Source organism: Rhamphochromis sp. 'chilingali' (genome assembly GCF_963969265.1).
Source record: "Rhamphochromis sp. 'chilingali' genome assembly, chromosome: 20".
Lineage (NCBI taxonomy): Eukaryota > Metazoa > Chordata > Actinopteri > Cichliformes > Cichlidae > Rhamphochromis > Rhamphochromis sp. 'chilingali'.
The window spans coordinates 5,769,935-5,796,457 of NC_137947.1; the positions used below are offsets into that span (position 1 = coordinate 5,769,935).

Sequence of the window (26,523 nt, forward strand, 5' to 3'; positions counted from 1 at the left end):
TGCAGATTTATTTTTATAGATCTGACTATCATCATGAATTGTTATTGTGCCGCCTTAGTTTTGAAAGTGCGTGTGGACACGTAGGGGGGAAAATACACTGATATCGCTGCAGCAACGTCTGACAGCAGGAGAAACTGGAGCAGTCAAAACAATCAGACGGGTCTTAAACAAACCTCCAGATTAGTCAAACAATCAGTATGCACAGTCAGAAATGTTTGATTGTGTGCTGTATCTGCAACGTAACAAACACAACAGAGGGGAAAAAGGTGGAAAAAATAAATGAAGTCGCCCATACAGAAAAGAAATGTAGTAAATATTTATGTATAATGTGACTCATACAAGGTACATTCCTTATACTATCGTATGAAAGTGGCATCCTCAGCATTTTGATCATACAAGACATTACACTTGATCCATATTGTTGTTGTTATTGATATATTTGGGAGGTTTTTATGGGTTTTAATATCGAGCTAATTGTTTACCTATCAATCTAACCTTATTTTCTTCCTTGTTTGCTTATGGACAGCTCTCTTAAGATCCTGCCAAAGCATTTTAGTTGGTTTGAGGTCTGGGCCATAGTAACACCTTGATTCCTTTCTTTTTTAGCCATTCTGTTGTAAATTTGATGATGCACTTAGCACCGTTGTCATGTTGCATGACCCAGTTTCTGCCACGCTTTAGCTGACACGATGGTCTCATTTGACTCTAGAATACTTTGTTTTACAGAGCAGATCATGGACTGTGAGGTATCCAGGTCCCATGGTTGCAAAAAAACTCCAAAAACCAAACTCAAATCAACACCCCTCCACCTCCGTGCTTGGCCGTTATTATAAGGAGTTTGAGCTGATGAGCTGGTTTGGGTTAGGCCAAACATGGCACTATCCATTACAGCCAAACATCTCCATTTTAGTCTTCTATGTTTAAAAGACATGATTACAGAAGTGTTGTAGTGTGTTCAGATGTAACTTTCCAAAGCAAACCTTTGCATCCAGTGAAATGAAGCTTTTTCCTGGCAACCCTTTTTAACAAACCATCCCTGCTCCCTCGTTTTCTAATCGTACTGTCATGAAATGTAACATTTAACACTCTAACTGTTGCCTGTACAGTCTGAGATGCAGGTGTTTTGCAGTTTCGCTGAGCATTGCATGGAAGACTCCTTGAACGATTGTGGCATTGTCACATACGTGAATGCTCCACACCTAAAGACAGGCGTCCATACTTGCTGATGCCTAATTAATCAAGTGCAGCAGCTACTTATACTCTTAATTCCTATGGAAGCAGTAAGGGTGTACAGTGGTCCCTCGCTATAACGCGGTTAATCTTCCGCGGCCTCGCTCTTTTGTACATTTTTTTTGGTGCAATTTTGCATGCTTTTTTTTTTTTTAAACAGCACATTGTGTTCTGCGTCCTGATTGGCTGTAGACCATTGTCAATCAATCTCGTGCCGTATCTCCTGTACAGTACAGAATGCGTTCAGCCTGTCAAATACATAAATCTTCTGTTGCTAGCAGTGTGACTGTGAAGTGCTGTACTGTAAGTTTTCTCCCCAACAAACACAACAAAACGAGGGAACAATGTACTGAGCTTTTTATAGGACTGCAAAGAGTCCTTTGGAACTTTTTTCACACGACTGTTTATTTTCACAAGTCAGACATTGTGTAAGACTCTACTTTTTGTCCGTTTCTTACATGAATCTTATGAAATGAGCATGCAAAAACATCTGCATGGGGAAAAATGTAAAAGGAGACACTTTCATGATTAAACAGTAAAGGCGTTTAAGTTTGATATAATATCTACAAGCACAGGCTGTGAGAAATTTGTATTTTTTTGCATTCCCCCCCAGATGTTTCTCAGCACCAGTAGCACCTTGAAAAACAAGAACCTTAACATATTTGAAACTATGTATTATTACAGGACTGAATGCTAGCATACTGGTTAATGCTGACACTTTACAGCAGGAAGACAGCACCTGCTTTGGTCCTCCTGATCAACTGAGCCTCTTATATGTTCTCCCTGTGCCTGCATTGGTTCCTGATTGACATGATTGTGACATAACTGTTAAGCCGACTGTTGATTCTAGCAAGGGAAACAAGGACAAGGACGAAGATGCTTTGTTACCTTAAACTGCTATATCATTTTAAAGTCTCAATTTGTCTTTTGTGCATGGATTTTATGCAATTTAATAAAAGAAACAGTAAAATGTGCCAACCTCTTGTCTCAGGGGTTTATGGGCAAAATATCTAGTTTTAACTGTAATTAAAGTGTCACTAATTTAGCTAAATTACTGCCGTTGGTTTTCTAAATATATGATTGCTGCCCCCCAAAAATAAGAGGTTGCGAGATAGCTTTAAGATCAAAGACAAATGAACCCCTATGTTGCCTCACAATCTAAGAAAAGAAACATGAAAGAAGATTAAATTTAGCTCCAGCTGAGGATATCAATCCGATTGTTTAAAGGGCAAACAAGGCAAGTGGCAGGAATGTTTCTGTCCTTTGCATTCGTTCTAAAAGGATGACACTAATGGTAGCTAATTTCATTCTGGCTGCGTTGAATAAAAAAAAGAAACCTCTGCTTTTAGCCCGTGTTATAGACGGTCTGCTGCTCTTCTGTTCTCTTACTTCTCTCGGTTGAAGATCATGAACTCTTGCTGCACCACTTCAAGGCACTCCTGTAGATAGTCGTTCTCCTGCAGGCAGATGACAGACAAAGCACACTCATCGTCACCTTACACATCGACCTCATCATCATCAGCATCATCAAGAACCGCAGATTAAAAAAAACACAAAACAAAACTTGACGTCAACTTCAATCTGTCAAGTGCGTGACCTCCCAGGGATATTCATCCTTCCCCCTCGTTGCTCTTTTAAACAAGTCATGAATTGTTTGTGAGCTCTCCTCAAATTGGATGTTTGGCCCAAGACGAAAATAGAAGCTCATATTTCCAAAAGCACTTGGGGCCATGACAACGGCACCGAAGGCTTCATAATTTAATAATCTCAGTAATAACGCAGTATGAGTACACGCAAGCGGGCACACACGCATGTATGTGCTCCACACACAGCGCCTCACAACCCTATTGTTAGAGGTGCACGCTCTTTGCACATGTTCATCAGCCCTGATAACACGTGACACACGCACACGCGCTGATGTCATGAGGAGCGTCTGATGGGTGCAGGCTGCTTTTCATAAATACAGAGAGGACGTCTCCCGTCTGTGGTAAATAATGTCTCAATCAAACATAACACCAAGGCAAAGAAACAGAGACTGCACTGCTGCAGTTACACTGATCCTGCTCACAGCACACACAAATCAGACAGCAGACCTCATCACGCATTAAGGCAAAATGAGGAGGACATTTATATCTTGCATTGCTATTCATCTGCTACCTCAAAATCCTTTTGTTTTGCTGTAGTTGTTCGAACTGAAATTCAAATTGTTAACATTTAAACTGCAATAATTTTTCTTTTTTGGGGATTATTCATTTCATCCTTTAACAGAACAGCCTATTAATTCAATTTTAACTGTACAGTGGAAAATCACAACAACAGCTCTTTATATTGTAAAGTGAGAAATAGAGAGAGAGCTCTAAGGCTACGTTCACGCTGCAGGTCTTAATGCTCAATTCTGATTTTTTGTCTGGTTGTTCACACGACAAATAAAATGTGACAGCAAACACGCTCTAGTGTGAACGGTTCACGGCCCGCATGCGCAAAAGAAGACATGCAACGCACTCTGTTTACGGAAGTAAAAATGGCAGCTACAGAGATTAATTAGAGAAAGAAGGACACTGAGAAAAAAAGAGAGCACGTGCTTTAACAATGGCCGCCATGCTTTCTCGTTTGTCTTCTCCAGACATCAGATATGTCTCGGATTAAACCACACATGAAAGTGACCCAGGTCGGATTTGAAAATATCGGATTTGTGCTGTTCAAACTGTCATAGCATGATCGGATATGGGTCGCATAGGGTCAAAAAAGGTGCATTTGATGCGCTTTCGCCTGCAGTGTGAGCGTAGCCGAACAATCAAGTTAGTACTTGGTGACAGTGGAAAGAAAAAAATCCGTTTTAACAGGAAGAACGGGCTCAGGTAGGGGGACGCAAACTGGCCAGACCGGTGGGGGTTGAGACTCCAAGGATTGACAGCAAGTATTCAACGATATAGAAACTGTACTGTATTGCCTCTGTGAGCATGATTACACAGGTGTCTCGCTTTATCCTTCTACTGTATCACAGAGCTAAGAGCACAGGTAATTCACTACAGCTGAGGAAAAAAAAATGCCAGCTGGCTCACTGCCAATCTAAAAATATACAGTGTTGACAGGATGTGACAGAGCGGAGACAAAGGTAAGCCTGAGCTGCATTGTTATCCTGGAATGGCCCGGGCTCTTTATAAAAACTGTACCAATGAGTAATGCAGTGGGTAAAAATAATTTACACGACTCTTCTGGTGTTCCCTTCATAATCTTTCGCTTTTAGCAATGACAGTTAAGTCTGTCTGTAAGTATCTGGGCAATCAAACACATTTTGTAATTTTGTTCAGTGAAGTTAAGACTTTCACTTCTAATTAAAGGGTTATGAAAAAAAAAAGCTTTGGATTAGTTGTTTAGGAATTGCAAGAATTCATATTTAGAGGCTCAAAAGTAAGCAGGTTATTGATGAGATGTTTCGTGCTCGGTTCTCTCATTATTTCATGAGCTGAAGCAGATGAAAGATACGGAGCTGATTCCAAGTGTTGGACTTGGAAGCTACTTGGTAGTTTTTCACTGAAACTCTCTGTAAAAATGGATTGACATAGAAATGAAGGAGCCCATCATCAGGCTGAAAAAAACAAAATGAGCCTATCAGAGAAGGACCGAGCAAAAACTTCTCAAGGAGGCAGGCATTTAACTTTCATAGGCTACAACTGAGAGATGCTTTCATGAATGGAAAAACACGCGACTTATCACAATATGCAAAACCACCATTTACACTTGACAAGAAGGCCATTGGGTGACGTCCATGGTTCTAGGCTTCATCCAAGTACTAAAAACAATCTTTGTATTTTCAATCTCTAAAAATAGAGACTGTGTATTCAAATGACTGTAATTCCTAAACAGTTAATGCGATGCTTTTGTTAAACCCCTTTGATCTTAAGTTGAAAGTCTGCACAATCATACAAGGACTGGGATTCAAAGTCTACTGCAGTGCTGCACAAAGGCTACATTATAGAAGATGTGTAATTGTCCAAAAGTTAACAAAAACCTAACTGTACAAAGCAAAAACCACACTAATCTGCTGGAGGTAAGGCTACAAAGATCAAAATAACAGGTAAACAGCAAATCATATCGGTGCCTACGAGAAAATAACTCTTTTGAAGATGAAAAAACGAAAATGATCCCTTTGTATGATCAAAGAGAAGAGGCCTTTTAACAGATGCAGTGGCAATTCCACCTTCATACTCGTGACTCCAAAATCCTCCTCCTTAACAGAACATAGTGCTTTTAATGCAGAGGTTATATAACTACTAAGAGGACTTCATCTCTGGTTACTAAATATGAAAGAAGATGGAGATCATTTTGCCTTTCTGAGGACTGGGATCCTTTTTATTATTTTTATTGACTTTTATTTGGTTACAGTGTTTACCAGTTCTCCGGTTTTCACTATTCTTTAGATCAGGGAACTTTTGAGAGATACTGACCACTGCAGACTGGGAACACGTGAGCTGTGGTTTTGGAGATGCTCTGACCCAGTTGTCTAGCCATCATAATGTGGCTCTTGTCAAACTTAATTAAATCCTCGCACTTGTCCATTTTTCCTGCTTCTAACATCAACTTTGAGGACAAAATGTTCACTTGCTCCCTAATATGTCCCAGCTGCCAACAGGTGCCATGATGAACAGATAATCAGTGTTATCATGTCACAGGTTGTTATGCCTGATCATGTATATTCTAAGCATTAAAATCAAATCAAAACTCCCAGCAGCTACCAACACACTGCTTTAAAAAGTTTCTTTAGTGGTAGCGCTCACGACTCACTAAGAAGCAAATTAATTGCAAACTAATGGTTTAGTTTGTGCCTTCTATGCATAAAAGTCAAAGCTGTTGGTATCAGAGGTATCACACTAAGTGTTGCTTCATGAGATAAAAGAACGGACGCAGCAGCTCTGTGCAGAGCACCGTGTCACTTACAGACTGTGAATCCTTGCTGTTGTCTCGTGATCGGTTCTTTGCCAGCCTCTTTTTCTTCTTGTGAAGAGGACGTGACTCCAGGATCATCTCCTCCAGCTCGAAGGTGGGGTCGCAGTGCAGGCGACCTTTCTGTGTGAGCGAGATGCACGCGAGATAATTAGAAACAAACACAGGAGCAGCATCCATCGTAAATGGACCACAGAGTGCACGCGCTCTGAGCATCAACAGGGAACAGCACACATGAATGCACTGACATGCAAGCAGGAATATAAGGTGAGTGCACCGCAAAGACGCTGCATGCCAGCGTGCATTATTTAGTTGCCAAAAATGCTCATTATGATCAGCAAGCATGAAGGAGTGTCTGTGTGTGAGAGAGAGCGAGGTATGTGATGGCTTTACACTAACATTGGGAACAAATCCAGCCTCCATTTTCTTCTCATACACAGCGTCCCAGTTGACGTCAGAGAGGTAGGGAGCGGTCTGCATGTCAGACAGGCTGGAGAAACGATGCTCTGGGTTCACTGTCAGTAGCTGGAAAGAAAAGACGCACACACACTTCATCAACATCACTTTCTGAGTAGCAACATCACCTTCGCACCTTCTCTCCTCGCTCACAGCCAGGCTGATCTCCACGGGAGGTGAAATAAAACCCTTACATGAGTTGTTTTTTCCCTCCTTTCCTTTTTACCACCTGCCATCCCTTTTCATCTGCTATATCTTACTAATATGCTTGTATGTGTTGAACTCAATGATATGTTAAACCCGCAGGACTGTGAACCTTACATTGTTTTGGTAGAGGTGCTGCCTTGTGTGAACGCAAGAGTTAAAAAAAAGACTATAAATAAAGATTATTAGCTTTAATAAAAATGATCAAACCCAAGAGGCTGGAAGTCTTGCATTAATAAAAGGAACAGATAAAATGGATCATCTCTTCAAAGGGAAGAGAAAATGGGAGCGGATGTGAGGGTGAGCTTGAGCAACCATTCTCAATGTGACGAGCAGTTCATCTCACTTATCATTGGAGACCTATATTCGTTTTTTTTCTCTGCTTGTGACTTTAATAATATAAAGCAAAATTATTCACAGGGCACAAAAAACAAGACAAAACAACTTTGCACTTTAACCAGTCCAGTTTCAGAACATTGTATTTGCACCACAACAGACCAGTAGAGACATCAACCAAAGTGCGAGTGCTTTGTCTAAACCAGGGGTTTCCAAGTCCAGGACTCGAGGTGTCCTGCAGGTTTTAGACGTGATCCAGCACAGCTGATTTAAATGGCTAAATTACCTCCTCAACATGTCTTGAAGTTCTCCAGAGGTTTGGTTATGAACTAGTCATTTGATTCAGGTGTGTTGACCCAGGGTGAGATCTAAAACCTGCAGGACACCTGATCTTGAGGCCTGGAGTTGGACACCCCTGGTCTAAATCCTTATGAAAACTCCTGATGGAGATTGGATTTTTGATGCTTTCCATGGAAGATTTGGAAAATCGTTTAAGAGATATAGGATGTGATTTTTGGTCACTATTCTAAAGCCGGAAACTAGTAACTGTTTTTCAGTTACAACAGCACGAAAGCTAAAATATTTTTTTTTAATAAACACGTATTCCCATTGAGTGTCCCAGTAAACGATAGCGTGCCAGCCTGCACACTACCAGGACCCTGTATCGGTTTCATTTTTGTGCCCCAACTATCTTAAACGTCTGCTGTCAAAACCTTTTGATCATGCATGTTTATCTAGCTAATAGCAATCGTTTGGCTTTCTGACATGCAGATACAGAAACCATGAAATCTGCTTTTTTGGTTTTGCGTTTTATCACTATACATTCTTATAATCTGTCTGTGTAGGTTTTCAGATCATGGTAGTGTGAGAGTCAAATGCAGCTTCATTTCTTTTTGAAGAGCCCTCACCTCAAGTGGTTAAGACTATTCCTACAATCTTTCTTTCATTTATAAAAGTCTTTCATTTATAAAACGTCTGGTACTGACTCTTGGCTGGTGTCATTTTTTAGATTGGATGGTTGAAGCCTGAAGAAACACAATAAAGAGATATTGGCAATTTAACAGTTTATTCTTTTAACAAACAGGGGCTTGGATGGCTGGTCTCCAGCCTGGTCACACACTGCTATGTGATGACATCCTATTCTTCATTTGTCACAAATCAGCCAATGTGGTTGTGTTAGTCACTCTGGCACAAGCAGCACATCCAAACTGATCCCAGTGGGGTTGAGGTCAGGACTGCAGGCAGGTCATTCCATCCTAGTCAATGATAAGCCTCGATCTGCGGAGAGTGTCGTCATCTTGGAGGATAGAGTTCGGTCCCAGACTGTGGAGATATGGGATTGCCACTGGCTGCAGAATCTCATCTTGGAGACATCTCTGCATTGAGATTGTCTATAATAATGACAAGTCGCATTTTTCCAGTGAGGGAGACGCCACCCACACCGCCACCGCACTGTCTCCACACTGTTACCTTATTGGTGCAGCAATCAACACTGCAACATTTTGACCGTACAACCCAACAGGTGTGGGAAAACTCCCGACTCATCGATGAACAGGACCAATCAGGCCCCTGACTGTCAGCACCTGGGGTACCAGGAGCTCTAAAGAAGAGCCAACAGCAGAAAAAGCTGTTTGGCACTAGCAAGAGAAGGTTTGGCAAGTTTTTCATGGGCGCAACCCACATACTCAACTCTGCTGCTCAATCTACAAATGTGGTATTATTTATGGGGAAACAAACAAATTGACCAAAACATAATTTTTCTTCCTTCTCTGTAGAAAACTAATAATTATGTTGCCACTACATTTGAACAGGAGGACGAATGCACCTTTACTAATAAATCCACCAACAGGAGGAATTGTTAATCAAATCTGACTCCAATCAGGTTGAATCAGAATTGTTGCACTGATCAGAACAGATGGACACCACACATGAATGGAGTCGCACAGTCCAGGGAGAAAAGAAGAGCTGGTGCTGATACAGTTGTGTTTTTAAATGGAATGCCATGTGCTTCATTTTTCACCTCGGGGGTAAAACGCTGGAGATGACAATGGGATGTGGTTTTTGTTGTTGTGTTAGCTCGCTTCCTGCGCTTTATTTTCTTCTTCTTTTGGTCACAGGCTGATTCAGTTTTCTCCTGCAGGGCCAGTTAGCTCAGTCTCGGTGGAGTCCAGACACGGTAATCGATCAGCAGCAGAGCGGAAGAGACCGTTGCTCCGTCCAGAACACTCAGTCATTCAGACGCAGAGCACATGCACGCACTCCTGCTCTGCACTTACACTCTGCCAAAGAGTATCCTCCTGAACAAGCCACAGTTTTCCTTCCCCACTCAAAAATCTTGTCTTCAAATAACTACAGAAATATCACCAGAGGGGAGGAGAGGACTAGTTTCCAGAACAGTTTTGCTTGCTTAGATGACAGCACGCTGATGCAAAGCAGAATAAGGTGGGTTTTTATTGCAAGGAAAGTTTGGAGCAGAATTATTAGCAGACTGTGACAGCACTGAGCAGCTCCTTCAGTGGGAGACTGCGGCACCCACGGTGTGGGACGGAGAGATTTCGCAGGTCTTTCCTCCCCACTGCTGTCAGACTCCATAATAAAGACTTTAACTGATCAAGCACACACATCCATACATATGCAATAATACTAAGTGCAATAATCCTTTCTGTCATCGTTGTATTTTTACTCAGTTGTATATAGTATTTGTATTTGTATTCTATTTTTATCTTATTGTATATTTATTTTATTTTATTCTACTGTATATAGTATTTTATTTTATTCTATTCTGTACAGTTGTGTACTGTATTTATTCTTATTGTATTCTAATTTTTGCCTCATAACTTTTGCACTGTCCACTTCCTGCTGTGACAAAACAAATTTCCCACGTGTGGGACTAATAAAGGTTATCTTATCTTATCTTATCTTATCTTATTAACATTTGATCCAGAGCGAGTTATCTCATCCAACTGGCACACTTTCGCTTTTAAGAAAACATTTTCAGTCTCAATATTAGACTAAAACACTCGTTATGATAAGTTAGCACACAAAGATACACATGCACTGTTTCGTCTCTCACCCACACGCTCAGTTTCTGTGCTTTCATCCCATCTGTCATTTTCTTTCTCCATCCCTTCTTTGCCCTCGGGGTCTCGGATCATCCCCCCTCCCCACAGCACTCACGCACACACAGAATACCTGCACCATCAGTTCCACTGGCTCCGCTGACTTTTTTTTTACCTCTACATCCTGCTCCTCTTTCTTAGGAAGACCATCTGCACTCAGGCAACATGGGTCAGAGTTAATCTGCCTTCACTTAATTAAAAACTGTAACTTTAGTTTCCTGGGACTGGCATTCACATTCCTAACCTTTCCATTTATCAGTTAGCTCATATACATTTTATTAAAATGTCCAAACCGAATGTTTATAGCTTCTCTCCTAAACCTTGGACGAAAGCGATGCATACTGACATAGTGAAAGAGATGTTGGCACAAACACCAGCTGGTAAAGAAGACGTGAACCTGATTAAAGACAAGCCATAAAATTAAGATTACAAGTTTTTGCCAGCAAGGCGAAGGCCTGAGCCAACTAAAAACACTGCTCTTTGCTAATAATGAGAGATAATGGACTGCTTGCTGAGAGCGATCAGTGAGCTTTGTCGTTCTGAGTGTCAGAATAGAGCTCATCGCTAAGCCTGTTCATACATATTTGACAATTTGGATATTTGTTTACTGGGTAGATATTTGCTTTTCAGTTTTAGCAATTGGATATTTATTTTATTGTAAATGTAGAAATTATGCATCTCAGCTTGTCCATCTCACACCCCTCTCACTCACGGCGCTGTCCCTATCCGGTTGTTCAGTCTGACGTCACTAGCCGTGTCTGGGCCTAAACTCCGCTGCAGGTCCATATATCAAACGATCACTATGGCATTACTGAGAGTTGAAAAACTGTCTAAAGTCTTTCATCTTTAATAAAATGATCAGCGTTCTGCTCTACCAGGTGTAACAATTGAGTTTAACATCCAGGCATCTATGAAAACGGAATTTATGACATTTAACGGAGTTAGAAGTTAGCAGGGAGTTAGCTCGCTAGCTTCTATCTAAATACAATATAGCATGTCCTGACTGCGGGGTTTTGGAAACAAATTAAAACGTACAGCTCTGCTATCACTTCCAACATAAATGAAGACAGAAAACTAAAAAGCAGTGACGTTTGTAGGGTTACTGAAGTTGGGCTAGCTGGTATATAATGATGTGCTACGTGACCGCTAGCGACACAGCTATGTTAGCATAATATAAACAAGCTAACTTTTTTCCCACTCGATAAAAGTTAACGTGAGTGTTCTCGGTGGTCAGGAACAAATGTAATCGCATGGCAGGATGCTGTAAAAGGACCAAACTTCAGCCAGGAGAACAACTGAGATAATCCATCCACAATACGAGGTTAGTCATTCATATACTGCTGCATGGGCTGGGCTGTAGCTACATCCTAAGGTTTTAAAAACTGAGCTTAAATAAATGATTAGTGGTAATAAAAGCCGAGGGAGGTCAACAGTGATCACTGACTGTTTTAGGAGCTTTTTGAGATCAAATAGAAGAAAATACAAAACATTAAACATGTTAACAACACAAAAGCCATATTAAACGCAGACTACTTTAGGCCCGGAAGTAGGATTCGTCGTGTCATCACTGAACAACCGGATTCAGTTCACCTCACTGGTTGCTAACTTGGCAACTTTGTATCTAAATTTGGTTACTTTTTATACTCCTTCTTTAAACTAAAAAGGCAGAGGGAAATAAATCTGTAGACAGTATCTGTCTCCGAGCTGTGCACACTGGGTGACAGAGTAATAGAAGAAAGAAAGGTGCTTTCTGTGAAGAGGGTCATATTACATCACGGATAAGCAGTTGTTCCTATGATACCTTTTTCAAATTTTCTTGCACTAGCTGCATAGTAGGATGGTGCTGTGTGTTACAGTTACACTGTGGAAAACAACAGTTAGAGATTGAAATACAACCAAACGTTAGCGCGACCGTGTGCAACGAACATGCGAACTCGCTGCTTTTGAAATGGTTGCTTCAAAGACGAATCAGCGACCACTAGCAGTGAGCTCGCCGTCTTCAAGGCGACAGCAATAACATGGACTCAGTCAAGTTACATACAATCCTTTTGTGATAATACAGAATTAGCAGTGATAAATCGATGTTACTGACTATGTATATAGAAATTCACATTAACTAATTTGATTTTCAGAGTCCAGACAGATCCTTGCAGATCTAGTAGTTGCTGCTGGACGGAAATTTAACTGAAAGATGACAGACGTTCAGCTTGAGTCCCTTATTCCAGCGGTCCCCAAACCCTATTTCAAAGAAATATTTACGCGTCACCATAGCGACCAGAGACCATTAAGGGGCAGAGAGGAGGGCGTTACTCTCAATGTTGTTGGCACATTATAGGAGGACGTGTTACAAAATAACACAAATTTTTTGGACATCAAACTGGTCCGTGGTGCAAAAAAGGATGGGGACCGCTGACTGAAGTGTAAGTGTAAGTTAATAATGCCCCATCGTCCTCCACTCACCTTCCTCAATAGTGAAACCAGATCCTTGGGCCAGGTTGGGCTGTACTGGACACTGACGGTACTGAAGAGCTGAATCAGCGATTCCACCGAGTTACTGGCGTGGATGTCATACGGCCTCTAGCAGAGAGACAAGGTGACAAAAGGAGGAAAAGCAGCAAGTTGAGGAAGAGAAAGACGAGCGAATGAATGGAGGCGAGCTCGTTCTTGCAGCCCGATAACATAAAAACTGCAATTTCAATGTCTCACCCATCCGCGCAGCACTTCGAAGACCGTCACCCCTAGTGACCACCAGTCTACTTCAAAGGCGTAGCCCGTCCCTCCACTCACAAAAGACTGGAAGATCTCTGGGGCTGAAAGCACAGCAGAGAGACACTGAAGAAAAAGCTTGTATAATGACAGCCTGTGCATGGAGCATTCCTTTGCAAAAATGTCATAAGAAGAGCACATTTTTCCTCGGCAATCGCATTATACAATAGTGGAACATTTGCCTCCCATTTTCACAAATCAACAGGATGTTTAATTTCTTTGATATCATTCACACACGCCTGTTTAGTGATAATGAGAGCGTAAAAATGTATTCAGAAATTGAAGGAACAGCGTCTGGCACCTTCTAGCAAATAGTTCTAGGAGCTTTAACTAACCGAGACAGTTAAATGGTACAACTGAGCATTTAAAATTACAAAGAAAAGAATAACTTAATTACGCTAGGCCCCCTTTTCTTGTAGCTTTCTTTTTCATGCACAGTATAAATGTTTAGTTACCCATGTAGGGCTTGGTTCCAGCTAAGGCCGTGGCTCGCTCTCCGTCTTTTATTATTGTTGCTATGTTGAAGTCCGTCAGGTGAGCGTGACCTGAGGAAACACGAAAATCCATCAACATTTTCTAAATAAACATCTGCGCTCACATCAAAAGGAAACATTTTCACATGTGACAAGAGAAGGAAACAAATGAGGACACAACGTTCCCTTTCAGTAAGCTGGAATGTGATATGCAAGGACAAAGTGTCCTCATTATTTTGTGTGTCAGTCCGATGTCCCCGACTCCTCTGACCTTCTTGGGGTCGTTTCTGGGGTGTCGTACTCGTCGCAGCGGATTGGGAACGTCACTGCCGTCTCTAAGGGTTATTTATTGTACAATTTCTGTTTTCCCCTGATGATCAAGCACTTTTCAGAATCCCTCCGTCAGCTTAAGCTGATAGAAGGATTTTGAGAAACACAAATGCACGACAGACATATTTATTGTATAGCTAGGAGGAGAAGTACAAAACACAGACGCACACACACAGGGAGGTACAGACAGCATTAGAATCACATGCAGTCGAAAAAAGAAACACAGCTTAAAGTCATCCAATGTGATAAGATAGTTAGGCTTTAAAGCTGCTGAATCCACTCCATCGATACGACACAGTCCTAACATTGCAGCTTTTAAATGACATGGAAATAGGAGGACCTGAGGAAACTGAATGTGTGCATATAGCAGGAATACATATAGTATAATCAGAATAAAACTCATTAAGAGCCATATGACAAAATATAACAGGTATCTGACAATAAATAAATAAATAAACAATGCACAAAGAATACTGTGATATGCCCTTCAGACAGGTCTGTGGTCTAAATGTGCTCTTATACAACTACGATACATACTGAAGGCCTAAAAGTCCTGTTTTGTTTTACATCCTGTCTTATAAACAGAGCAAACTGTTCACACCCTTACCTTGTTCATCCAATAGGATATTGTCTGGCTTGACATCTCTAAAAAAGACAAAGAATACGTACACATTAAAACATGTTGATGCAAATATCAGTAGAGGATATTACTTGCATTTTAATAGCACATCACTGAGTTTCTGCTGTGTACAGGTAAACTGACCTACAGCTTTCTAAACCCCTATGGATAACATCACATAGACCTTCGGAGCATGTGGGTTATCGATGCCGCCTTTAAGCGTCTCCATTTGGATTTCTGTGGAAATGAAATGGAACCACTAGAGATTGGAAACATCTCCGCATGTGGCTCTGGGGCTGCAGATTTGAGACCTCTGATCTAAGCTATCCAATGGCACCGCAGCTTCAATTTAAACAGCCTCTTATTTATTCCTGGCTGATACAAAGATGCTGATGTGATCATAGTTGCAATCATCAAGCAAGTCTGAAGTTATCTAATGATTCTGTGAGCAGTTCAGGAAGTTTGAAAGATTTCCTACTATAAATGTTGGAAGGAATTAATCAGGGATAAATTAGCTGGAAAAACTCCATGATATAAGCTTGGCATGCGTCTCTTGCACAACTTGAGAATTTGAAAACAGCCTCACTCATACATCTCTCTTAAAAAAAAGAGAGTCTATTTCATTGTGGCCCTGGTGGTAGCTATTCTAGTCTAAAAAGACCTGTAATCATGCCAGCTCCAGTCATGTGCTGGATTTTATACAGCCTGAAATCAGAACTGAGAGGACACCCAGTAGACCCAGCTCCCCTTTAGACCATTTTACTATAAGTAAGGTAATTATGGACTCCTCCCCCTCCGAATATGGCCGAAAACATTTGCCAACCCTGGCGTCATTAACAAAAACAAAAACTGCAGTGTTCATGCTAGAGTTGTTAAAATGTGCGTTTCAAAATGTGCTTTATAAGTTGTTGTTATTAGTAAAAGTGTTCGTGAGTTTAAGCATTTGCTAACTGTCTAATCTGCTCCCATAACAGCACCTCCCATCATCATAGTTTGTGGTCAAGTGGGAAAGACCAGGATTGGACGTGTACAGTATGTGTAGATGCTAAAGCGTGTGGGAGGTGTTTTGAAGGCTGATGTATGTGTGAATTACATGTTTGAACAACATGATTTGGACATCTGTGTCAACAAGCAGAAAATTCCTTCATTCCCTGCATTTCGGAGCGCGTGAGAGCACACTCATAACTGATCCCCGGGAGAGGTTTGTCCAGAGGGACTAACAGGTCTGTCTGCACATGCTTATTACACTGAGCACCCAAGCCCTGGACATATCCAGGAGCGCGCGCGCACGCACACACACACACACACACACACACACACACACACACACACACACACACACACACACACACACACACACACACACACACACACACACACACACACCTTGACATTTTCCAGCCCTTCAAACACTCCACGGGCAATTAACAGAGCGCGCACAGCTTATTTAATTATGCCGTACATCATGCTGTTGTGGAGAATACATGCGGTCTACAGAGAGCATCTACATACCCCACAGGACACGTGTGTTCACGGTGACTGTGCGACTGACGTGAATATCTGCTAAAACTCGTAGAGGGGAGCGGAGGTGGTGGTGCTGCAGACTGATCCAGCAGAACAAAGCAGGAGGGAAAAGCATGCATGTTCACAGGAGGAATCCCTGCACCAGTGCCAGCTACAGCATCGTGCCACGCTGTTTGAAGTACGGAATTCACTTAATGTATTTTGCAGCAATCACAGAGACATCAGTCTAACATGAAGCTGCATGCCAAGTGATTTCTTATTTTGAACAGGAACAAAGCAATCCAGCGTGAGGTGATCTAACTTGCAGAGTGGATAAAAAAGGAGAGAAGAGAGAGAAGGGATTCTCCAATTCTACTTCCTTTCTTCTCACAGGACTAATTTTACCTCCTTGGGCATGGTGGCAGCTGACTGTTGCTAGGAGACCAGAGACCCCCCCCCCCCCCCTCTTTTTTTTTTCTTCAGTTGGTGCAACAAAATAATTGTAGAGTATTCTCCTGTCAAAAACTTCCAGGGTAGAAGAAAACTGTTGTGCTGGAGGAGGGCACTGATACAAAGGCACTAGATTACGGCACACACACTTGAATCAATGGCAGAAAACATGACGTTAAGAAGAGGACGAACAAAACACTGAAGCATTTTTTAGCTGCTATTTATAGCCACTTAAAATGTATGTGATGAAGATGCTTTGCCAACTATACAATGAGGGGAAAAACTCTGGCTTCACTTTCAGAAAACACTTGCCATCTCCGTGAGGCTGCCAGCAGAAGTGTAATGATGCATATCTACTGCAGACAGCCATGTCTGAGAACCTGAAGAGAGCCACAGATACATATCAAAGAAGCCGTACGCATACAGGAAGAGAATAGCACCGTCTCGCTTCACTTCGGCACATGCCCAGAAACTGTTTTCTGAATATTTGCTGAGGAATGACAAAACACAGCTTGAGGGGTTACCTAGTCACTCGGAGCATTGAATATCTACTAGCAACTAAGTGATAGGTGTCAAGCAAATCCTAAACAAGGCTTTACTGCTATAAGGTAACCTGCAGAGACCAGAGAAAGCCGCATCAAACGTCATCTTGTCAGTCTGAAACTTTTGACCCACTAGTTTTGTGTGCATCACAATGTATTAAAAATGAACTTTAGATTGCACGAGCAGGAGTTTTAAGCTCAGGCTCCGGCTTTAGCTGTATTGCACAGACCTGAAGGTGACAAACCTCTTTAGCTCTTAGTGAAAAAAAGCAAATTCAATAGCAAGTCAAACTATTCTTTTCCTTCCATATTCTTTTATGTTATTGTTAATTCTGCTCCTTAAAGGTGTTTTTATTTTTTATCACGATGCCAAATATGATGTATGCTTCAGTGTATCAGTGCATTTCAGCATTCAGACGCCTCACATTAATGCGCTACCTTTACTTTAAACCAAATCTTAGCACTAAAATGTTTATCATCTATGATTTGGGGGAATTGCTTTTTGTCCCCAAAAGGGAGGCAGGTCTGTACAGTGTGACTATATACACAGATTTATGTCCCCACAACATAAATAACACACACACACAAACATGCATATGGACACACACAGTTGCTGGAAGAAGACATGCAGCCCACATAAGGTTTTGAATAAGGTTCAAACAGTTTTTCAGCCATCTGTGGCTCTAAATCTGCAGCCTGCAGGGATGCATCTCTTTCACTGACTGGACTGCACGCACGCTTACAGCTGCGCTCAGCATATCTGGACAAAGAGCTGTGTTTACTGAGTCCACTGTGGATGAAGGATGGGGACAATTACAGAGAAACCCATATGACCCATCCTTAGGTGTGCAAAGTAAATAAAAACAGCGACTTCAGCGCCTTAAAAAAGGTTATAATCTGAGCTCACACCAAGAATCATGAGAAACTGAATATAAAATATATATTTGCTTGTGTATGGCTCATTTATGCTTGTTGTGTAGAATGTAAACTATGGTGTTTCACAAAAAAATAACAGAAAATGGCAACTTTAAAATGAGAGAAAAGACAGAGACTGCATCTGTGATATCAGCTGTCCATTTCTTTGGTTTTGGAGACCAGACATCACAGTCGCAGAGTAACTCTCACTGAAAATAAGAAATCACACCATACTCCTGTTGCAGGGACACATAAAGCGGGCCTGGTTTAAAGCACAACCAGCTTTACTGCCCTTCTGGACACTAATGCTGAACATAACTTACAAAAAAAGCACTCCACAGAATTTTAAACTAGCCATCAAAACTATAATATAACTATATCTGACAACAGAACTGGACTTTTGAAAGCTTTCAAACTGAGGCACTGACTGAGTAGCTCTCACAGTAAAAGCTAGCTTGGACCACGGCTTTAAATCTAAATCTAAGTATATAAATGTACGCCATTCACTTTGTTTTAAGACTTTCAGTCTAACGTGAAGGGTCTGGGTGGAAAATAAGGGGTTCAAAGCTCCGTATGACTCCACTTTATATCTCAGTCATAAAAGTAACGACTGAAATTTTAAATTTGATTTCTTTAACAAATGGGGGGCCAGGGTAATACAGCATAAAGTGGTTTTGAGTAACCTTGCTGCTACTGTTTGCACCAACTGTAAATGGGCGGCTGCTGTATCAATATGTTATATGTTATTAAATTTTAATTTCTCTTACAGGCCTCTGATAAAGTCAAAGCTGCACTAGGCTAAAACATAAAACAAAGTATTGCAGAATTTGAAGATGGACATCCTGCAGCTCTTCACTGCTCCAGGCCTCTTATAACTTCAGGGGGATTTTTAACACATTCTTTTACATTAAAATGATCTTCTTTTATTGCAATACTAAATTGTACTTTGTGCATTGAATATTTCTCTCTTTGTATTGCTTAAAAACTCTCCAGATCTAGTCTGAAAAGAGCTGTGATGGTCAAAGGCTGCTTAATGGATTAGATTTTCTGAAGCCTGAAAACAGACCAGGGGATGTAGAGGAGTCTGGTTTCCCCTCAGACCACTTAAACTGCAACATGCTGAAAGCAATAATAGATTTTGTTTTTTGTTGGACCACAAAACCCTGTTTCCAATCTGTGCTAAAGGGCAACATATATTCTCGGCCATACTGTGGCCATGAATATATAAATACATCAGATCTTGTGCAAAGGTGCTTTTTGTTGTAAGGTAAAGACACGACAATAATACAGAGAAAACTCCAACAATCAGACGACCCCCTATGAGTAATTACTTGGTGACAGTGGGAAAGAAAAACTCCCTTTTAACAGGAAGAGCCCTCCCTGAACCAGGGACAGGGAATACGATTCAAAACCGTAAGATCCAAGTGGAAGGAGATGAGGAAGATAAATGTTGGGTCAAAAATATCCATCCTCAAACAAATGAGTCACATTTAAAACCTGGAGATAAACATATAATGCAAAGAAAGGGGCTGTGACTTTTTATGTTTAACCTTTCAGAGCAGAAAACAACACTCACTGGTGTTTAAGAGCGATGTGAGGCTCGACTCCTCACATTCAAAAATAACTGGAAATACTGCTGCAACGTGCAGAAGCACAACACAATGAAACAAAACCTCTTGAATACTGAAAGTTACAGACACAACCTTGAGCTGATCTTCGGTGTTTTTTCCCCACACAGGGGAAATTCTAGTTCGCTGTATCCAGTTAAGCTACGTGTTCTCGCTGGCTGGCCCTGCAGCATCTAATGTATTTGGAAAGCATTGCAAACGCGTCTTATGGGTGTATTTGGGAGTTTAATGCATCTGTCTCTCTCGGGTAAACACGCTGTGAATCAAAACCCAGAAGGCATGACATCCAATGTCACGCTGGAAATGAAATGTTTTTATTTTCTTCAAGGCAAAAACTGGAGTGTCTGGGACACTGGTCAATTTATTCTTCTTTCAGTTCAGAGGACAAAAAAAGTCGCATACAATAGTAAACAGCAGTATATAAAATATAGTCATAAGCATTTTTACAATGTCATATTTTTGTACCTTTGTACACCACCACAGTGGATTATACATCAAACAATAACGATGTGATTGAAGTGCAGACTTTCTGCTTTTATTCAAGGGTTTTAAAAAAAGGCACCAAACTAACTGTTTAGGAATTACAGCTGTTTTTATACACAGTCTCCCGTTTGTTTGTGGTTTCTGCCTGGTGCTGTGCTTTACAGCAGAGAGTGACTTTATATTGTGGGTCACATACAGCCCACTATGACCTAAAACTGGTGGGACCAGTGAAACTCCCCTTTCTGTCAGTGTAAAGTTTAGCTACACATTTATCCCCTGAGACATCTTATTATTCAATTTAATTTAATTCAATTTTATTTATATAGCACAAATGACCCAACAGTAGTCACATTAAATCCCTTTATATTAAAACATATAATATAAAGTAATATAAGAAATCAAAGGCCATTTTTAAGAAATGTTCCTGTAATAATTGAATGAAATCTGTCAGAACGACTCTTTGGGCTCAAATTGTAAGAATTTTAAAGTTATTTATTTTCCACTGTGGGAAAAAAATAAATGAAAAAAGCAGAAATAATAGATGGGGAAAAGAGGATTTTTTTCCCCACACTGTCATTTAATTGTTTATCTATTACTTATCTACTTTGGTGTAGCATGAATGGCCATCTTTATCAGTTGGAAAAGCTGTAACACTCATGAAAATACAGTTAAAAACTCTGCCCCACTTCACATTTTCCAAAGCTGTCCAGTGCGAGTCCTCACTGGGCCAATTCTGGCCCCCAGGTCTTATGTTTGACACCTTTGCTCTATAGCAGAGGTGGAGAAGCCCAGGCCTGGTGTCCTGCAGGTTTTAGATCTCACCCTGGATCAACACACCTGAATCAAATGACTAGTTCATCACCAGGCCTCTGAGAACAAGACATGTTGAGGAGGTAGTTTAGCCATTTAAATCAGCTGTGTTGGATCAAGGACACATCTAAAACCTGCAGGACACCGGCCCCTGAGGCCAGGAGTTCCTCACCCCTGCTCTATAGGGTTGGGATCAGGTGACTGACTTGGCCAGTGAATAATATCCAATTTCTTTGCCTCAAGAAACTCTTGGATTGCTTTTGCGGTATGCTTTGGGTCACCATCCATTTACACTGTGAAGCATCGTCCAGCCGTGCTGCTTCTATCAGCAGTCACATTATCAATAAACATTAGTGAGCAGGTTGCACAGGCAGGCATACACGCCAGTGGAACAACACTGACTCCACAGTGTTTGATAGATAATGTGGTATGCGTCAGATCATGATCTGTTCCATAATTCGTCATGGAATAATGAGGAAACAGACCTCATCTGGCTGTGGGACTGATTGAAAGTCAACTTTCCAAAAATATTTTGAGCCTCTGAAAACAGGAGACTTTGAATTCCTGAGCATTTAATTCAATACTTTTGTTCAACCCTCTGAATTAAAGTTGAAGGTCTGCACTTTAATCACATCCCACCTGTTTTAATTAAAATCTACTGCAAAATCACAAAATGTCTAATTTCCTAAATAATTATAGACCCAACTGTGCACACTTAGGCCTTTTTACTTGACTTTGTCTGCTGGACATATTTGCATTTCTCTATGCACATAGATATGTTTGTTATTTCCACCTCCAAAACCTTTACTCCACTGCAATCTTGCAGTTCTATGCAGAAAAAAAAGGGTGCAGCTTTAACTTTGCTTTACGAAACAACCTTCAGAAGGGTTTGAAGGGCAAATTTATGAAAGAGTTTTCCATATAAAAGAACACTTCATGCACTGTTTATAGCCATAGACTTTTCAACAGCTTGAAAGCTGCTGGAGGCCTTGAAATGAAATGAAAAGAAATACCTATGGATGATGTGCTGGCTCTGCAGGTAGTCCAGCGCCAGCGTCATCTCACAGAGGTAGAGTCTAACTGCGTCCTCGCTGAACTGGACGTTCTGCTGCAGGTGGTAGCGGAGGTCTCCTCCCAGCAGGAGGTCCACAACCATGAACATATCCTCCTCGTCCTGGAACGAGTACCTGGGTGCAGTGGGATGAGACGGCCCTCAGTCACAGCCCAGTGTGGGAAAACACATGCTGCGCAAACAACCGCAAAGACTGAGCACACAAGACCGCAAACATGCTCAGTATGCTTTTCATGCAGGACACAGAGTGCGTTACATGTGCAAATATTATCAGACACACGCATGCTGATGAGAAGCACGAAGGGTCGGCGGACGAATCTGCACAGAAGCAAATGCAAACATGCACAAATATGGCACATGCACACCTCACAGCCACAACATAATATCCATGCCAGCTGTCGGACAGAATGCAAAAACAGGGGACGTCACTGTCACATCAAAGCTCGACAATAACTTAGCTCGTCACCTGCTACACATTTTTTGTCAATCAGGCTTACTGGTCATGCACAACAAATTAAAACACAGCCTCTTAGTGATCCAGGTGGGGATTTGTAACAGTCCACTCCACAAATTCAGCTTCAAAACATTAAGCCACACCAGTGAACACAAATGTTTTTGTACAACAGAATCTAATCTCTCATCTGAGAAAAATAAAAGCAGAATAATATCTTAATAGACCCGGAGAGGAGGGACAACACACCAATCCGTGGTGACTCCTTCCATCAAACTTGGCTTAATGTGGTTGCCGCTGAGCCAATTCTTTACTTTCCCATTAAAGTTCTGATGCTGTGGCGATACCATTTCTTTTTATAGCTCACAGGTTCCCTCTGTATCTTTGGGCTTGGCTGTGAACACTCATTGGGGGTGGGGGCATTCTGATTGCTCCTATTCAGGTGCAATTTCCTGCTGCTCCGTGAGAGAGAAAGGGAGTTTGCTGCAGAGGCTGAAATCATTCAATCTTATCCACAGAAGGAAAAACCCATTTGCAGAACTGCTGGCTTTTTCTCTTCTCCTTAAAACACCACACGATTAACTGATGAATAACCCTCGACATTCATGTGATAGGATAAATTAAAAAATTTAAAAAAAAGAAGAGGTGCTGCAAAACAGGGCAAAGAAAGTTTCCAATACACTTCCGTGCCACTGCAGCCTGCACTCAATAGGAAACGACAGCAGAGCCACCCTACATCATGCACAGTACACAAAGCTGCCCTGACCTGTTTAAGGTCAAAACAAACAAAAAAACTAATATTGGCCTCAGCAGATGGCCAGCCCTAGGATGTTGTTTGCTTTTGGCAGGGGTTCCACACTGTCACCTTTTTATCACCTCATTGTCACAGCCCGATTCCTCAAACCCAGTTGACACACGAGCGTCCGCTGAGGTGGCACTCGCTATCTCAGCGTACCACAAAACTTTCAGCTTCCCTCGTCCACCGCTTAAATATCAGGGCTCCTGAGAGAGAGAGAGCGAGACTGCAGAGGCTTGGACTGCTTGTCATTTCCTTCCCCGCTTTCACTGAGGTGACACGGAGATGTCAGATACAGGCTGACAACTGGAGCATATGAAAAGCTCCAGCACTGACAAGCCTTGTCACCTTTAAGACTCTCACAAAGCACGGGATGGAGAAGAAACACAAACGGTTTTCTCTCTCTTTTTCGTTAAGGGGGCTTTGCTCCAAATAAACACAGTGTGAAATCCACAAATTCGGCAGTTCTGACACTTTAAATAAAAGCTTCTCCTGCTGTGAAATATGATCTGAGCTACCCTGGAAAGGAAAGTGAGGTGTATTAGTTGAAGAGCACTTGTCTGAAGAGAGTATTTGAAGACATCCATCCTTCCAATTTCCTTTCTGGCACTTGCTCCGGTCTTGGTCGCAGTGGTGGCAGCTTAAGGGGTGAGGACGCGCCAGCCAAAGTGCCGATAGTGTTTGTGACTTTGCAAAAGGAAAATCCAAACAGGCGCGCCAGCTTCACAGAGCGATCGCCCTGCTGTAGAGAAGAGAGGAAACTATGCAGGGCTTGAATATTTCGCCTGCTTCATTCAACTACTTCTATTTATTTTTATGCGTCAAAACCGAGACTGCGTTAAAGGACAGAGAGTTTTGAAGTCGACTTGGGCGCCTTGAGCTAATATTTTTGCACAAGATGCAGTTATTTGATCGAATGTTCACACAAAAAACAAATTTAGATTTGGGAACCTTTAACTCTTTCATATTTGTCTTGGAGACATTCACTGTAATATAGCTACGGTCAACATAATGTTTAACCACTAATCTCATTTTATGTGCTTCTGCTGCACTTGAGATGAGGATAATTTATTGAGCGCCGCTCTCCTAATGAGCACAGAGGAATTGCTGCACAAACCCTCGAGTATGAATGAATGCCTAGCAGTTATTTGGGAGAAGAGTCTAGGGAGAGCCGTGACTGTCCAAAACCACGAGGAAGGACATGCTGGAAATGGCCGGGACAGGACTAGGTTGCCACGATTGCGGGGACTAAGAGAAGAAGGTTAGCCGGCTGGAAGGAGTACAAGGAACAGGCTGAAATAATCAGGCCACAATGACAAATGAGCCCGGGGAGGCAGGGAGGAGAGAGGGAAATAGAGAGACAGTGGAATGAGTTTTGAGGAAAAAGCTAGAGTGAGGCAAGAGCTTGTGATTCTGTTGGCTCTAACCGCTCTACAAAGTTTCGATGGCCTACATAAAGTTGATGATAGAGATGGCTCAAACTGGCCGTGTGGTTCAGTCACAAGACTTTTGCATGGTCCTTTGAGGATTCCAATGGTGTGAGTGAGCACTGCCTCCAACAACTCACCTTAAGACAAAACACCTCCACTGGCCTGCTTTCACAAGGTACACTTTAAATCCTATGCCCTAAAAAAAAAAGTTCTTCTTTAAGAGTAGTGTGTGTAGGGCACTTTGAACAAAAGTCCCAAGTCCTTTAGTGCTGGCAAGTCTAGGACGAAATAACCTTACCGACCACAGTAAATGCTCATCATCCAGTTTTCTTTGGGCCACATTTGGCCTTGACTTATAACTTTGAGTCAGGTTGAGTCTGGCTGCCTCAACTGAACCAAATGTCAACCTTATATGAGCCAGATGTCAGATGTGTTGTGGCATTTTGGTCAGATCTGGCCCACAGATGACTTGTCGTTACCTACATCTAGTCCAGCTTATCACTTACAGTCAGATATAATTATTATACTTGTAGAAATCTATATTCAACCCGACCACATTACGGCAAGACCACAAAACACTCGGCAGAACTGAGGCATAAGTGCCAAAAGTAGCCCAGAATAGGCCCAGATGTGTCTGAGTCTGCATATTGCCTGGAAGCATGCTTTATTAAATATGGCTCAGCCGCACCAATGTGACCACTTTCAATACAAAGTGATTGCAGAGGACACCTGTGGGGAGGCAGCCTGCCTTCCAACAACCATGACCCCACTCAAACCGACTGTAGTCACACAGACTGGCGAAGGATTGCAGACACACTGCAATCAATCTGAGTCAGTCTATGCTGATAAGAACTTGTCTGTTAAGCGTCTCTTTGCAATAGGGGATTCAACTCAATTTGCTTGTATTCTGATTATATTCCTATATAAAAGCAGGGTTGCTGAGCACCCATGCAATTTTGCAGTTAATCTTATTGCTGTTTTCTTACTGTCTTGATGCGCCGAAGTCGCTTTGAAGAAAGAAACTGACTGCAAGTGGCTGCGAGCCTAGTCCCCATCTTCAAAGCAACCATTTCAAAGACAACAAGACTGTAAGCACGCGGTTGCAGCAGTCTCCGACCACTGCTGTTTCTCGTGTTACTGTAGCATTAGAGAAAAGATCTCGCAGTTCGTCTTTTATGATGATGATTTAAAGACTAAAGCCCCTCATAGGGCTTGTTATAACTGCTGACTGGAGGTGTAGAGGCTAATTTGTTCCATGGCCTCCCGAGGCCTTGTTCCATCCAGGTCTGCAATCAATATTCCTAATGGAGGCCGAACAGGAGAGAGCACATCCATCCTCGGAGCTGCTCTCGCTTGCTTTATATGACTCTGATGGAGGGAAGGATGCATGAGGCAAAACACTTCACGCAGCTGCTCCAGATGACTCACCCTTGTTTTGAGTTTTCAACCTTTTACATTCTTCGAGATGATCCCAAGAGAGTGGGGAAGCTCTTTGACAACAGTTGCCGTGATGTACGTCCATTTGGTCACTGGTGCATCTCCTTAAGGGAGAATTGGTTGGAGCATTAAAGGGAAAACCAAACATTTACTATGATGTACAGACCAGGGGATCAAATTCCTTTCTGCACCCTACTGTTAGTTATTCTCTGCTTCAGGGTGGGGACCCCTGCACTCTGGAGTTTCCAACATTGCGAGTAAAAGAGGAAGTCGGCATCTTCTCACGGTTTGCAAATCCTTACAAGGATTTATGTGGATTTGGAGTGTGCAGCAGATGATAGTTAATTTTTCCTCCTTTAAGGTAATCCATTCAGCGTACCCTTGACTCCTACACATCATTTCTATGCGGCGAGGGAATGGTCGCAGCAATTACTGTGGGCTGCAAACTTGACATCCGCCCAGCTTAAAGCAGTCTTCCCCCGGCTGATGGGATTCAGTGTGGGCTTTCAGAAGACCGCTTCTTAATGAA

The 26,523-nt window shown here is 41.9% G+C and overlaps 1 protein-coding gene across 2 annotated transcripts in view; it reads right to left on the bottom strand.

Annotated features, from left to right (window-relative positions):
* Window positions 1-26,523, bottom strand: part of stk32c (serine/threonine kinase 32C) — a 103,766-nt gene that overhangs the window by 4,002 nt on the left and 73,241 nt on the right. For both annotated transcript variants that reach the window (XM_080868571.1, XM_080868572.1), the window contains 8 exons: window positions 21,822-21,995; window positions 14,466-14,503; window positions 13,511-13,600; window positions 12,996-13,099; window positions 12,750-12,866; window positions 6,574-6,699; window positions 6,169-6,297; window positions 2,620-2,687 (listed from right to left, as the gene is read on the bottom strand). In XM_080868571.1, coding sequence (XP_080724697.1) covers window positions 2,620-2,687; window positions 6,169-6,297; window positions 6,574-6,699; window positions 12,750-12,866; window positions 12,996-13,099; window positions 13,511-13,600; window positions 14,466-14,503; window positions 21,822-21,995 — 846 coding nt within the window. The remainder of the gene's footprint in view (window positions 1-2,619; window positions 2,688-6,168; window positions 6,298-6,573; window positions 6,700-12,749; window positions 12,867-12,995; window positions 13,100-13,510; window positions 13,601-14,465; window positions 14,504-21,821; window positions 21,996-26,523) is intronic.